This window comes from Varanus komodoensis, unplaced genomic scaffold (genome assembly GCF_004798865.1).
Source record: "Varanus komodoensis strain SLA01 unplaced genomic scaffold, ASM479886v1 scaffold11, whole genome shotgun sequence".
Lineage (NCBI taxonomy): Eukaryota > Metazoa > Chordata > Lepidosauria > Squamata > Varanidae > Varanus > Varanus komodoensis.
The window spans coordinates 20,561,535-20,574,367 of record NW_025335317.1 but is presented as its reverse complement, the minus strand read 5'-3'; the positions used below and the strand labels follow the sequence as shown (position 1 = coordinate 20,574,367).

Here is a 12,833-nt window from a genome sequence, read left to right as displayed (position 1 = left end):
GGTCAGCATTGGTTTTGGATAGCTGCTACTCCGTGTTTTCAGCTGGAATTGCTGTAAAAGTTGCTATAACATCATCAAAGGAAATTTGGAAAGGCTTGATGAATGGCCAGAGTTCTTAATCTGAACCTTCATACCATTTTCCCTGCCATATTTGCAGTAGAATTCTAAGATAAATTGAAGATACGATGTCCTCCAGAAGCTGCAGAATCTTTCCTTGTGAGGATTCAAGCTGCTGAGAAGTTGTCTTCAGATCTTGCAACTTCTGCTAAAGTCCCTGTTTAATTTCACTCTCCACTTTTCAGAAGCTGATTGGAAAGCTCTGGGCATTTAGCCATGGCATACATATTTCCAGGCATTTTGTCATCTGCCTTCTTCCTTTACAGGTGGTCCCTGAATTATGGACAACTTACGTTCCTGAATCATAGAATAGTGGAGTTGGAAGGGGCCATGAACGCCATTGGTTTCAACCCACTGCTATTGCAGGACACCAGTTTACACCATCCCAATCAGATGAATGTCCTTAAGTCAGATTTGTATGTAAGTCAGATCACATCACTAAGCCAAATGTTTTTCATAGTATAAGTATATATTTTACCTTTCTATGCATATGAAACACTTAAGAAACACTTTCATATTCATTGAAACATCTTAAACAAAATACAGCATTGTAGTAATAGCAGCAGTAGTAGTAGTAATAATAATACAGTAATAATAAAATAACTACAGGTATTGAAGTAGAGAGAAGCTGTGAGTATTTTACGGTTTCTGTAAAATAAAAGAAACCATTCTTAAACCAGTTTAGAACATTCTTGAGTTAACATTAAGCCTAACATTAACTGATGATGATGGAAAAGGACCTTGTGCTAAAGAGTCAGGGTGTGATTGTGCTGCTGGACAGACAGGGGTTACCACTGGAGTCTAGGATCGCTGCAGAACGAAAAGCCATGAATACTGTATGACTAGGGAACTACACAGCCAAATGAGAAACATGTCACTAAGTAGGCTGCATAGTTTCATAGCAATAGCTGTGGCTAGTCCTAGTAAAAGGCTGTGAATATCTCTAGAATACTTTATCTATACTGAAAAGCCGTGAATATCTCTAGGGAACTAAACGGCCACTAATGAAGCATCACCAAATGCGTTGTGAAGTTCCCTAGAGATATTCACAACTTTTTTTTTTGAGATATTCATACAGGGTTTATGGCAGTCCATACATATGTAAGCACAGGTTGTTCATAACCCACATGTTCATACCGCAGGGACAACCTGTACTATGTTTTGACTTTTTTCTTTTTCTCTCTTTTCTATCTCTTACTCTCATCCTTTCCCTCCTTTCTGTTTAGTTAGAAAATGTTAAAGAATGGTGGTTCTGGTCTTAATAATCAGTGATATAATTGATGAGTGAGTAGGGCATGGGTTGCATTAGTGTCTTGCTGAGTACCAAAAAGGGTTTTTTGGTTTGGTTGGTTTTTTTTTTTTTTTTTTTTTTTTTTTGCTTGTATCAGTGATACTGACTTTTTTCCTTTTAGAGAGGTTTCACTTATTATTTTTTCCTTTCTCACTGTGGGCCTTTAGCTTTTGGGTTTGTTTTTAATATAATGGTGCAGGGCACCATGATATTACTAAACGTATACTATGAATTGCTGTGTAATACATTTTTATAGCAAGGACAAGATTTGTATGTGCACAAGAGCAAATAATATAATCATAAGACTTCCATGTTTAAAATTACTTCTTGGAATGTCAAGGGGCTGTGGAATCTAATTAAACCAAAGAAAGTACTTTCTAAATTAAAACAATTTGGAACTAAGGTGGGGTAGGCTTACAGGAAACAGATCTGATGGCAGATACGCATCAGCTATAAAGAGAAGGCAGGAAAAGTCTATGCAACAGACACTTTGACCTTGTTTAAGGGAAGAGCAATCTTAATCCATAAACAACTTGTTTTCAGTTCAATGAACCATTATCAGTTTTGATTATCAATTTTTATTCTGGTTGGAAAATACAATCAAACATCATTCTGTTTCTTCATATTCTGACCTCATAGTAACCTCTTGTCCATGATACATGCTATGCATTAGGACAATCAAATTCTGTTGAGGCACACCCATTTCTTTCAGAATGATCTAGAACTTATCATGAACCACACAAAGGCTTTGCTATAATCTAAAAGGCACAGAAATTCTTTGAGGTACTCCAATAGCCAAAATATATTTGTTAAATGATCTCAAGTGTCCCTTCCTTTTCCTGGAAATTCTTGTCCAAAGAAATGTATCAAATTTGAATAAGATGATTAATGCGATCAAGGGATGTTGACAAATGGGCATCTGTGAAGTCGATGGGGCAGGGTAAATACACTTAAATTTTATGTAATACTTAATACTGTTCATGATTTATGTGGTATTCATTTGTTTATATCTTGCAAATATTTCCAGAAGCTTAATGTTTGTTTCATAATTTTTATGGCCTTCCAGTCCAACATGAATATCCTTGAAAAGTCTGCAATTTTCAATCAGGCAGAGTGGATTTGAACTTCCTGACCTTTCCTTCTACCATCACACCTATTTGTTGACTTGCACTAGATTGTGATCTTTTTCACTTATATTACATTTGTCTCCCTTATCAGTTTGGAATCTTCATTTCTGGATCCTCTTCCCAAGTGGGTTGCATGGGGTTCTCATCATGCCAAATACATAATGTGTCCCCTGCAGTAGTGGCAGCTAGAAAGCCGTGGTGCATATTTTCATATAAACTGCAGTTTGATGTATTTTCACATGCAAAATTAACCTTATTAGAAATCCAAGTTAGCAAAAAAATAATGATATAGCATACTGGAGAGACAGGTTGATTTTTTCCCTCTGAATCAGTTTCGACTCTTTTTTTGGCTATTTTCTGCTTCATGTGCTAAATATAAATTGCCTGATATGACTGCATGGCAATAGATGCAATTATAAGAATCCAGGTTTGGTTCTACTTTTATAACTTTAAAGCTACTGTTTTACTGCAAGTATTGATTGAGGCTGCACAGTTATACAGGTCTAAAATTTTTGTGCATAAATAACTACTTTCAGCAAATATGATGCACAAGGTCTCAAACAAGAATGGAATAAAGACCTAGAGTACCCCATCTTATCCAATAAATGGAGTGCACCATTATTATCTATTTCACAAGGTGTCATGAATTATTGTTAATTAGTATTATAAATCATTATAATAATAATTATTAAGCATATCCTAAGTTTATCTCTTGAATATAGTGGATGCCATAACATCTCTTTGATAAGGGCTTGATTAAATTGCCCAACTGTTAGAGGTGTAATGATGTGAAAAACCACCCTAATGTATACACTATCAGTTGAAAAAATAAGCAGTTTCTATTTCATTGTACCTATTACATACAATTATAAAAAATGGCCTTTGGACTTTATTACTAGAAGTGCAATAAAAGTTCACTCTGGAGATGCAATTAAACAAAATATAAATATGAGCAATAATAGTTTGTGTGACCATTGCATAAGCTGCTCCCAATATGGAGCGAAACCACAATCCGCTCCACTTTCACAACAAATGCTTACCCCTTTTCATCTCTTTATTATAAAAGCCTTTCACTGAAAATTTCAAAGAAATGAGAAATCAACAGCCTATTTCTAACAAGCTGAAGGAACAATTTGTGATGATCTCATCTACTCACTTGCTGTCAACTAAGGAAAGGAAATTTGTGACAAGAAAGGAGAAAGTTGTTCTCCATGGTGGGCTCAGTTCTTTGCATACCCAAGGCTTCAAGCCAATATGACAAATGCTGCTTCCACAAGTTTTTTACAATGAACCTTTAGGACAGTATCTTAACATTCTCACTGTCTCATTAGTTCAATAGGAAAATATGTAGGCAATTTATAGATTTTTAAATATTTGTGATCCTGTATTAATTATGGATGCAAACTACTGATTCTGTAAAAACAGGTAGAAAAGAAATTTAATGTATAGTAAGATTATATAGTGATTCTCACCTTAATGAATAAAGGCAAGTTACAGAGCATGCAGTTTGCTCAAAGAGCTCTAATTTCTATGGCAATCAAAAAGAAAAAAAATCAAAATGGGTAACTGGGGCTGGACTATCACTGTCCAGATAACGGTTTAGTTGGTGTATCGGCCTAAGCTGATCAAAGGCGTTCCTTGCCACCAAGTCCACCTAGGTCTATAGTGACAGCGCTGGGTACAAGAGTACCCTAAAATCTGAATCTGATCCATTAGGGAGCGCGCAACTCCTCTGGAACACCACTTATCTAAGGCTAGCAAACCACCCACTAACAGCTCCCCACTCTTGTCCAGCTTATTGGTCCTCCTCCTGTCCATCACCATGCCCAGGCACTAATTCAGATCAGTCACTACTTCAAGAGGGGACAAAGCTGCATATCATCTGCATACTAATGACAGCTTAGTCCACACCTTCAGATAATGGCCCCCCCCCCACCCATCGTTTCATGTACATGTTCACATACTTGAGGGAGAAAACAGCTTTGTCTATAGCATAACTGCTAAGGCACAGAATTAAATCACCCAGCAGCACCAAGCCATCCAAATAAAAATGAAGCCACACCAGTGGAATGCCTCCAATCCCCAACCTTAACAGGCTATCCAGAAGGATACCATGATTGATGGTATCAGAATAAGTTCAGATGAAGGACCAAAAGAATCAAGAGGGTTGCACTCCTCTTGTCTCTCTCTTGGCAAAAGTCATCCAACAGGGTAACCAGAGCTGTTTCCATTCCAAAATCAGGCTTGAAGCCCGAGTGAAATGGATCTACATTATCCATTTCATTCAAGAGTGTTTGGAGTTGGCAAGAACCACCTGCTCAAGCACTTTGCCCAGGAAGGGAAAGTTGGCTACTAACCTATCCTTACGACAAGTGATGTAAGAATAAGTATCCAACCTTTGAGGGTTTATTTAGTAGATCTGTAAGCTTGTGTGATGGTAAATTACTAAGATACAATAAACTTTACCTTGTTATCAGCATCTGAGTCCAGGTTAGACTTTTTTTTTTTTTTAGAAGCAGCATAACTACCATCTCCTTAAAGAGGCTGACATCACTTTGTCCCTCAAAAAGGAGCTTACAGCCACCTGGACCCAGCCTGGTATCCCGTCCCTTATCATACGTAATAAGCCCTTGAATGGAAAGACTCAGGCACACAGGTGGCCATAGGACTTGACAGCACACCTTGCCATAAAAACTGACCAGTCATTGTGTTTTTGGATTTGTGGGCAGGTGTTTCCATCCACCTTCTCCCCACTTAAGTCTTCCAACAGAGTCAACTGGAAGCATAAACAGAACACAGAAATCAAAGTAGTGAAAAGATGCAGAGCGGTTTGGGGGGGGGGTATGTTCCAAGAGGGTTCAAATTAAGAAGAATCGCTCGGGGCCGCCACACCACTCTTCCAATTAAATCCCAGGAGCGGCCAAAACGAAATATTCCCGTGCCGGGCTGGGCAAGCTACGCAGCCACGCCTCGCTTCTCGCACGCCTCAGTGCGGTCAGCCTTCCCGCTCCCCTTCCTGCACGTAGCCAAAGCGGGGACGCCTGGCCCAGCCTCTGCCTCCTCTCCCGCCCTCTGGCCAGCGTCTTCCCGGGCGCCCCGTCGCTTACCGCCCTTGTCCTTGCCGTACATGTGCCCGGCCACCTGATGGGAGAGAGGCACGCAGCCGTTGAGGAGCCGGACCCCCCCTCCATCCTCGTCTCCGTCCACCGTCGTCGCCGCCACCGCCGAGCCTGGAGGAGGCACGTCCACCTTGATACGCCGAGGAAGCCGCTCCGCCTCCCGGCTCTTCGCGCAGCGCGGGGGCTCCGTGGCCATGTCGTGGGGCAGCCCGCGCGGCTCCCGCGGCCTCCCCGCCTTCAAGGGCCGCCTCCGCCAGCTGTTCGCCGCGCCGGCCGGGCCCGCGGCTCCATCGCGCGCCCCCGCCCGCTGCTCTGCCTCCGGGAGCTCGACGGAGACGCGCTGGGCGCCGCGCCGCTGCTGGGCATGCGTGGTGCGAGTCGCGTTTGCGCAGTAACCGCGGCTGGCGCCTCCCCTGCGCGCTTTGCGCGGGGCCGCTGCAAGGTCCTCCTGCGTAGCTGTCCAAAGCCTGCGGCGGCGGCGGCGGCGGCGGCGGCGCTTTGAGGCCGGGAAGGGAATGGTTGGCACGTCCGAGGCAACCTGAAAGCCACTCCCGTAGTGGCCCTTCCATTCAACCCTCAGATGGTTGTCATTATATTGCATTTATACCCTTCCTTTTTCTCTCTCTTGAAAGGAACCCGAGGTAGCTTACATAGCTCCATTACCTAGCTCCCCACAACATCCCTGTGAGGTAAGTTGAGCTAAGAGTTTGTGTCTAACCCAAAGTTAGCTTCATACCAGAGTGGGGACTAAACCCTAGATCTCCCTACTACCCGATGACGAGCGTAAATTACTCTGCATATGCTCAGAGGTAGAGCCCTAGTAGTTCACACAGAAGACAGTGCTCTGTTTACTAAAAGGAAAAGAAGTGCCAGGGATCAAGGCTATTGAATGCCATACCTCTTCTGAGAATACAACTTATTTCAAACTTCAGATGGCTAGAAAGTGTTTCGCGAAAGCACCTTGCATAAGCTCAGAGACAAAGGTCTAGTGTTATGTGACAGGACTGAACCCTGAAACAAATTAAGCTGTAATATAATACCTGTTCAGAAGGACTAGATTTGAAGACAGATACCACCAATCCCAGCTTCAGTTTCAAATGGCAGGTGTCAATCCAAAATATAAAAGAATAGAATAAAGTCAGTGAATGTGGTCCAACTATGTACAAAGCACATCTTTCCCCACCACTGTGCTAAATACAGGTATCTTACACAGCTGTTTCAGGATACAGTCCTAGTCAGTACAGTTACCAGAAGTAAATTTACTTATTCAGTATTCTTTAGGGACATACTGCACAAAACCTGAACAGAGGTTCCTTAGGCCTGCCTCTTCCTATCTGAACTATAAGATATTATAATTTTGAGAATGGGAAGTAGGGATTGTGTGGACAGAACATCAAGGTAAAACTGAGGTCCACACAAACCAACTCAGAAGTCTAGGGATACCTGGATTCAAATCTTTGTCCAATTCAATGACCTTGGGAGGATAGAATGTGGGGGAAAGGAGAAGAGAACTGTACATGCTTGCTTAGCTTCTTTTGAGAAAATGGGCAATATAAATATAGTAAGAGAAATCAATTGTAATAGTATTCAAAACATTGTGGTGCAGTGGTTAAGAGCCTGGGACTGGGACTCAGACGATCTGTGTTCTAGTCCCCGCTCAGCCATGGGGCCAACTGGGTGACTCTGGGCCAGTCACAGACTCTCAGCCCAACCCACCTCACAGGGTTCTTGTTGTGGGGATAAGATGGAGGAGGAGAAGGATGTAAGCTGCCTTGAGCCCTTTGTAGGAGAAAGGCAGGATATAAATTGAAAAAAATAAATAAAAAATAAATATTGTTTCAAGTTTTAGCAAAGAATGAGCAATTTCTTCCACTGCAGCAGGGATGGGAAACTTACGGCCCATCAGTCCCACCAGCTTGCTTAATGATCAGGAATGATGAGAGTTGTATCCTAACAGATTGCAGGTTCCCTATTTTACTGATATAGGGCATGGGTTTATAGGAAGCACTTGGCTAGTTGAAGTATCAGGGATAGAAGAATCTTGGAGAATGATGGGTTCTGAGAAGTATCATTTCCTTTCAGACAGCAGTACAGGATTAACTACAATTTCCTTGTTCCGGTGGCATCTATTAGTTTCTAGACTTAAAGTGTTGGTCAGTACCTTAAAATCACTGGGTTGTACCCACTGCCTCCCATGCAAAGAAGACCCCTATCTGGCCCATTCATTGGCCATAGAAACAGTCAGAAGGAGCTTGATTCACCCCTTCCTGCCAGCAAATAAAAAATGCTTGTAAGAATTTTTAAGGAAGAACTAAGCAGGACTCAGCTCCAGGACAAGGAGATGCTGGGATGGGGCTTGTTAAGGTTCTGCTCTTGGACTTATGAAGACCTCTTCAGAGATATTTGGGTCATAGTTCTGTTGCTGCTGAGCAGCCACATAGTAAGAGTTTAGAATCGAAACGTTTTGCCTTGAGCCCCAGTGCAGGTAATATCCACTACCGCTTTACCCAATTACTGGTAGTCTTCACCTGAAGGCAGGGTTGTTCACTGCTAATGCCAATTCAAATACTCAGATCACCAGCTTGTGCAAATCAAGTTCACCCTCACGCTGTTCACATGTCTTCTAAGCTTAAACAGGAAATACTTAACCATTGGCCACTGAACAATAACCTAATACCCTCTCTCTAGCAAGATACACAGTCACACAAAATCTGCTTTCATAGGAAGATCCCTCTTGTGTTTAGGTCTTCCCAAGTTACCATTTTCATCCTTCACTTGCCTTCGCAATACATGAATGCATCATAATCATTGTGTAATAGCTTTATCTGACCTCTGCCTATGAATACAACTATCAGTTCTGAACTGCCCACGCACACTCATAAACCCTCCCTAGAATCTCCCTAGGAGCACATTTTGTACTATGAATCAGCAAGTCAGCTTTCCCCAAACTGGTTCCTTTCTGATTGTATTCCATTGCAACTCCCATAATTCTATGCCAGCACATTTCTATGTAGTTAGACAAAGCTACTAATTAAAAGAAAATGCTAATTATACTTTATAATTTGATACTGAAAAAATATTGCCTCTTAAACTGAATCCTAGCTTTTAGCAACATACTCAGAGACCATTACACTTATTACTAGAGGCATGCATGCTGACAGCATGAAGTAGTATGTCATTTTGAGCACCACACACTGCAAGGCATTACTAATGTTCTCAAAATCTATCATGTCTGTCACAAGCTGAAGAATGCTTACTAATAGTGCAATCTTATCCACATCCATAAATCTCACTCAGGTCAGGGGGACTTACTCCTAGGTAAGTGTCTATTTGATTAAAGGCTAAACAATGCCCAATAATAGTCTTCCAGAAAATGTAGAAAGCAAGCTAGGGTACAAAGCACATGGTCTTCAATGTCTATATACTAATGCCTAGAGTATGGTAAACAATCAGCATGAAATTGAACTCATAATGCAGGAGGATGAATATGGTGGGATGACTCTGGTGACTGGAAGTCAAAAATTGAAGGATATAATCTGTTCAATAAGAACAGAAGAAAGAGAAAGGGAGGTGGAGTTGCACTATCTGTTAAGGATACATATTGCTGCACAGAAATACATACAGGATGACCTTAGTACCTACACTGGTAACATCTGGATTAATATAAATGGAGGAAGGAATAAAAAGAACACAGTAGTTGAAATCTATTACCAACCACTTAGTCAAGGAGAAGATGAGGATGAAACTTTTGAAAAGCAAATTGCCAGTCTTTCAAGGTGGCATGATGCTGTCATCATGGGGGACTTCAGTTTCCCCAATATCTGTTGAGAGACAAAATCTGCCAAACAGGCATCTCCAAGAGATTCCTAGCATGCATTGCCGATGACTTCCTACAGAAAGTGGAGGAAGGAATGAGAGGAACACCTATCCTTGACTCAATACTAAAAGTGAAGACCTAGTGGACAAAGTGGCAGCTACAAGAACTCTGCGAGTTCGTGACCATGCCATACTTGAAATTGATTCTAAAGGAAGCAAAAGTGAAATGTAGCCAAACGTGTACCTTGGATTTGAAGAAAGTCAATTTTAATAAACTCAAAACAGCGATAAGTCCATGAAAATTGACTGTAATGAGAAAAGGAGTCCAAGAGGGGTGGGAATTTTTTAAAAGGAAATTTTAAAGGCACAGTTACAAACCATTACAACAAGAAAAAGAAGTAGAAAACGATAGAAGATCCCCATGTGGCTTCACAAAAAACTTAGAGATGAACTGGGGGGAAATGACACATATCAGAAATGGAAGGAAGGCCAAGCTACAAATGAGGAATTAGAGACAGGTAGCATGAAATTGCAGGGAAGGCATCTGGAAGGTTAAAGCTAGGAATGGACTGATGCCAGTGAGGGGTGCTCAAAGCAACAAGAAAGCCTTCTTCAGATATTTTCAAAGTAAAAGAGAGAGGAAAGCATAGGGGTTCAGCTACTCAATGTGCATGGCAAAAAGGATAGATGACAAAGAAAAGGCAAAAGTGCTCAATTCCTACTTTGACTCAGTCCTCTTCCTAAAGATCTATGACCTTCCTGATGAAGAAGAAGTACAAGCTGAAGGAACAGGAAGGCAGCTCAAGATTGATAGGCAAATTGTCAAGGATGATCTAATTGGGTTGAATGAGTTCATATCTCCATGGCCTGATGAACTCCATCCTAGAGTCATAAAGGAGCTGGCTGAAGAACTCTCAGAACCACTATCTATCTTGACTTTAGCAAAGCTTTTGACACCATGCTTCATGACATCCTGATTAGCAAACTAGCAAAAAGTGGTCTAGATAGAATAACTATTATGAGAATCCACAGTTGGTTACAAAATCAAACTTAAAGAGTGCTCATCAAGGGCCACAGGGTTCAACTGGGCTGAGGTAACAAGTGGGGTGCCACAGGGTTCTATCATGAGCCCAGTGCTCTTCAATATTTTTATTAATGATTTGGAAAAGGAAGTGCAGAGAACAATTATCAGATCTGCAGATGACAGAAAACTGGGTGGGATAGTTAATATTCTGGAAGACAGAAAGAAGATCCAGTGTGATCTTGATTGGTTAGAAGGCTGGGCTGAAAACTGCAGAATGCATTTCAGTTGAGAAAAATTCCAAGACTTGCACCTAGGAAAAATAAACCTAATGCATTGCTACAAGATGAGGGATAATTGGTTCAACAATACCGCAAAGAAGGATCTTGGAATTGTAGATCTCAAGCTAAATTTAAGCCAACTATTGCAGTGTATGTACAAAAAGGGCAAATTCTATTTTAGATTGCATTGATAGAAGAATCACTTCCAAATCATGTGACATACTAGTTCCCCTTCACTCAGCATTAGTCAAATCTTATCTGGAGTACTGTGTCCAGTTTGTTGCACCACGGTTTAAGAAAGATGCAGACAAGCTGGAAATGGTTCAGAGGAGGGCACCAAGGATGATCCAGGGACTAGAAATAAGGCCCTGAGGAGATTGAAAGAACTGGGAGAAGACTGCGGGGAAATATCTCACTGTACTTGAAAGTACTTGAAAGACCATCACAAAGCGGAAGGACAGGATCTGTTCTCGATCACCCCAGAGTGCAGGACACGGAATAATGGGTTCAAATTACAGAATACCAATTCTGGCTAGATATCAGAAAAATCTTCATGACTGTTAGAGCAGTACAACAATGGAACCAATTACTTCAGGAGACTGTGGGTTCTCCCACACTAGAGGCCTTCAAGATGCAACTGGACAGCCACCTGAGAGGGATGGTTCAACTTGGAGCCCTGCACTGAGCAAGGGCTTGGACCCAATGACCGTCTGGCCCCTTCCAAATATAATATTCTGTTTCTATAAGAATGGATAGAATTACTTCCTCATACAGGTTACAGGTTTACATTTGGCTGGCATTCATTTGTGTATATTTAGTTCCTGAAATAATAAAGTAGCTGAATATTTCTGTACAGAAAAGAAATGCACATTGGTAGATAAGATCATGGCACAACGAATTGCTGTATATATGAGCAGATGTTGTATCAAAATCTAAAGAATAGGATTCTAATTTGAATGATGTAACACCCAAGTATTCTCCAAGGCCCCAGAAGTCTTGATACTTGTACTCCCTACCACAATGAGAAACAGAATGAGTTTATATTGTACAGACCACAAGTTTTATTCCCTGTTGTTACCTTACATACACTTGGTTCAGGAAAAGGTTTGAAAGTATTGTCAGTGCTCCATCATGATACACATATATCTAAGTCCATACATGAGCAGGACCCATTAGCAGAGCGGTTCAAAAAGCAACCCAAACTAAGAAAAACACTTGTTTCTGGAACAAGGTGCATAAGCAAAGCTTGTAAAAAGAACCTTCCTGCCTGTTGCCAGTGTGAAATTTAGTACTTCCACTTGATTCCAAGGTTTGTTTCTGAACTGCTAGCGTTCTGTTGCATGAGTGATGAATCAGACTAAGTGGAAACATGGCTGCAGTACTAGTAATTTCCTATGGGTTATCAAGATGAAAGAATAACATTGGATTATGGATATTTTTACCATATTCAGACCAAACTATGAACCTACTTCTAACAAAGTCAGAGCAAACTTTGTTGGTTATGTTGAAAGAAACTGGAGGCTAGGGTCCAGACTGTTCATATCATTTACCTTTTTCCCATTAGCAGTATTTATGATAAAATATTTTAGTTTGACTTGTCCAATTCCATTTATTAATTTCCAACGAGTTATACAAATTTGTGACCATATTGGCTAATAATGGCTTCCTTTCTTGACTATGAGCCACCTTTCTGCCCTCAAAAGGGCCTTCCCTTGATTTCACTTATTCAATTCTTTGGCTGGGCCAAAAAATGTATGCTAAATGTATTCAAAAATTTGTAATAACTTGGCATTGCAACTTTGTTAACTGCCCAGAAAGCCTCAGCTATTGGGTGGTATAAAATGAAATAAATATACACTGTGTGTACGATTCAGCATACAAATTCTGTCTACTTAGCTGGCTACAATGGTGAAACTCACATTTCAGGATTTCCCCAAGTTATGCAGCTATCAGAGAAAAAAAGAATGATTTTGCATGTCAAAGCAAAAGTGAACTGTTCTTCAGACAACATGCACCCCCCACCCCTCATGACAAACCTCTAAGGAAACTGAAGAGTTTCAT

The 12,833-nt window shown here is 41.1% G+C and overlaps 1 protein-coding gene across 1 annotated transcript in view; it reads right to left on the bottom strand.

The window, feature by feature from the left end:
* IPMK (inositol polyphosphate multikinase) overlaps positions 1–5,968 on the bottom strand; it is a 30,044-nt gene extending 24,076 nt beyond the window's left edge. The window contains exon 1 of the mRNA XM_044420576.1: positions 5,643–5,968. Coding sequence (XP_044276511.1) covers positions 5,643–5,850 — 208 coding nt within the window. The 5' untranslated portion in view covers positions 5,851–5,968. The remainder of the gene's footprint in view (positions 1–5,642) is intronic.
* Positions 5,969–12,833: the final 6,865 nt, after the last annotated feature.